General features: G+C 36.9%; 1 protein-coding gene across 1 annotated transcript; it reads right to left on the bottom strand.

Moving 5' to 3' along the window:
- Positions 1-1,332: 1,332 nt before the first annotated feature.
- LOC114463110 (gastrula zinc finger protein XlCGF49.1-like) lies at positions 1,333-2,791 on the bottom strand. Its single transcript, XM_028446377.1, has one exon. The coding sequence runs from the start codon at positions 2,651-2,653 to the stop codon at positions 2,054-2,056; it is 600 nt and encodes a 199-aa protein (XP_028302178.1). The 5' UTR covers positions 2,654-2,791; the 3' UTR covers positions 1,333-2,053.
- Positions 2,792-3,200: the final 409 nt, after the last annotated feature.

Below are 3,200 nucleotides of genomic sequence, written 5' to 3'. Positions count from 1 at the left end.
CCACCTCCAGAGTCCAGCACCTCTTTGTCATCTCTGAAGGTCTCATGTTCGTCAGGGGTCACCAATTGTTAGAGTTTTGAGATACTCTCGTGTTCAGGGCCTGAGATTGCAGATGAACAGAAAATGAATCAACAATATCAAGTCAATAGGAGAACAGACACTCATCTAATACACAGCTGTGGGCGTCAGGGTTGGCTCACTCCTGGGCCTCCAGCGTAGTTTTCTCAGCATTTTTATTCTATGTTGGTATCTTGTATTTCTCCTCCTTGGCTGGCAGTTGGCTGAGACATGCGTCGTCTTATGTTATGATACGTAAAACATGAGCTCATCAAAGATAAATACATACACAAATTATATAGGTCAAAGCATATCTTAGAAGATTTTGTACATTTACAAATCAAACAATCAGTTATTGTAGTTAGTTAAAGATAACATTTACTGCTGATATAAAGCAACACAAATTATGTTCAAATTGATGAATTAATTATTATTTATCATTTAGGGGTCAATTGTGTCTGTTTATTTGATTTATTAGGTATATGTATATGAGTTGTTTAATGTGTATTAAGTTTAATATTTAAAATATAATTATTCTTATTTGTTAATGATTTAGATTTTGTGCATTTTGGTCAAACTGTCTTTTTTTGTGTTAATCTGAGTGTCCCAGTTATTTATATTTGATTCATCTAATCGCTTAGGTACTTGCTTGTGTTATTGTTAGATTTAGATTAAGTTGAAATCAGATGTTCTAAAACTGTTCAAAGAAATAGGCTGTGAGAAAGTTGACCCTAATATATTTTACTATGAGTAAATAGGAGCTATTGGACATTTAGATATAGTATGTTAAAAAAGAAACCATTAATAATAATCCATATTTTCACCTCCTTTAGCCTAGGAAACTGATGCATCCTTTACCAAAGGAAACCACATAATGCTGACCCACAATTCCTTTGTGGTGAAAACATTTAAAGTGGCCCGCTCATCCGAGCGTTCACAGAAACTCACGAGGACTGAAAATGGACGCATATCATGTAAGTTACCAATGTAATAATATGCCTTGAACAACTTTAAAGAATCTAAAACTCATATCTTATGATATAAGCCATGTAATCACATTATAACTGACATAAAAAAGAGCACTCTTGTTCAAGAAAAAGGGATCAGAGACATTTTTAGCTTCATCATGTTTTATTCAACATATTTCATTCACCTCGGAATGCTTTGAGCGGTTATACATGTGTATGTCTACAACATTATGTAGACCTATATCTTGCATAAATGTAACAATTTCATAAAATCACACTTATTTTGGATTCATGTTGATTTGTGAGTGGAAGCAACCATTCTCAATGTGATGTTCTTTTAGTTTGACTTTTGTTCCTTATAGCCTGGTGGCCTCTTTTCCTTTGATTTACATGAAAACCTTGTGATATTTGAGATTATATCAGTGGTTAGAGGCACAGCTGAAAGTGTTTTATATGAGCTTTTAGAATTTCATTTTTGGAAATGTGTAGTTTTTTCACGACGGCAGACGTCACCAACCTTCACCGCCATTGGATTATTACTTCACCTAGTGGAAGTGCGTCTGATTGTCAAAGAACGTGATGGCCTTTCCCTAACTCCTTTAAGAAGTCTCTTAACACATTTCCTTAGCCCCGTGGAGTGGGGATAGGGAAGGAGATAGGAGGGACTAATGGGACGCAGCCAAGGTTTTGTTATATATGGTCTGTTCCTTCAGGTGTCCGGGAGGCATCCAGGACTTTTGTTCTGCAAGGAGCGGTCATGTTATGTCAGTTAGTTGTTATGAAAAACAATTGTTTTTAAAAATGTATGAATTGTTACTGATTTGTCACGTGTCGAATCATGATTAATCTAATCATGTATTGACACACTTCTAGGATACAGTGTGTTCAAACAGGGAAAAAAAATACTATCATCGGTCCGTGTGATTGAGCGGTACCTTCGAAGGCAGAAATGAAACTAAAGATGAATTCCCATCATCCTTTGTGCCAAATATAATCCAAGCTTGGTGGACTTTGAAAGGATTGGACTTCTACTTGTCATTCCTGTCCTCAGTGTGTTCTCTGTGATGTTTGTCCAGCGTACACTTATGAGTGAACCTTTTTTCACATTTGGTACAACCGTACAGTTTCTCTCCAGTGTGGCATCTCACGTGGCGTTCCAAATGAGATTTCTGCGAAAAAGTCTTTTCACACATCTTGCAGTCAAACGGTTTCTCTCCAGTGTGGCGCTTCATGTGACTCTCTAGGTTGGATTTCTGGGAGAAAAACTTTTTGCACGTATCACAGCCATACGGTTTCTCTCCCGAGTGCCGTTTCACGTGGATATTCAAATTGGACTTCTGAGAGAATCTTTTTTTACAGACGTCGCAGCCGAACGGTTTCTCACCTGTGTGAAGTCTAACGTGTTTCTCTAGGTTTGATTTCTGAGAGAAACACCTTTTACAGAAGTCACAGCTGAACGCTTTCTCGCCACTGTGCACTAATTTATGTTTCTTCAAGTGTGACTTCTGATTATATTGTTTACCACAGATCTCACATCTGAAAGGTTTCTCTCCTGTGTGAATTAATTTATGCGCCTTTACATTCGACTTGTATTGAAAGTGTTTCCCACAAATGTCACACATAAACATTTTAGGACTTTTTAGATCTTTGTCACTTTTGTCTTCCTCAGTTTCTCTGTTGTTAAAGTCAGGTAAACTACAGGTGGAAGGTCCTTCCTTGATGCTGATTGGACGCTCCTTCTTTATGTCATCCTCAGTTTGTAGCTCAGAGATCTGAGGCTTCTCCTCTTCCTCTTCTTCCTCAGGCATAACAATCACAGCGATGATATCGGTCTCCTGTTGCTCACAAAGCTTCGGATTGTCCCACATTGTCTCCTGTTTCACCTGCTGAACACCTTCAGGCAACACTGAGGGAAAAGCAGAAAATGTAAAAAACATTAACACACTGACACAAAATTAAAAACTAGCTGAAATTGATAATATAGGTAACAGCTGAGCGTGTAATGAAAAAAAGTATTCAGAGATAAATCGCTATATTTCACAGTGCGATTATCATATTGATCCAAATACTGTCCAAATAATTTCTTTTAATCATGTTTTTTTTAAATAAAAAAAACATTTAATTATTGTTTTTTTTTAATTGTGGTAACATGCAGCACACATAAATGCCTGGTCA

Source organism: Gouania willdenowi, chromosome 5, assembly GCF_900634775.1.
Source record: "Gouania willdenowi chromosome 5, fGouWil2.1, whole genome shotgun sequence".
Taxonomy (NCBI): domain Eukaryota; kingdom Metazoa; phylum Chordata; class Actinopteri; order Blenniiformes; family Gobiesocidae; genus Gouania; species Gouania willdenowi.
Note: the sequence above shows the minus strand (reverse complement) of the source record. Positions and strands in the feature narration are given on the sequence as shown.

Bases quoted from the DNA above. Each gene is read 5' to 3' on its own strand.
- LOC114463110 (XM_028446377.1), bottom strand. From the start codon at position 2,653: ATGTTTATGTGTGACATTTGTGGGAAACACTTTCAATACAAGTCGAAT.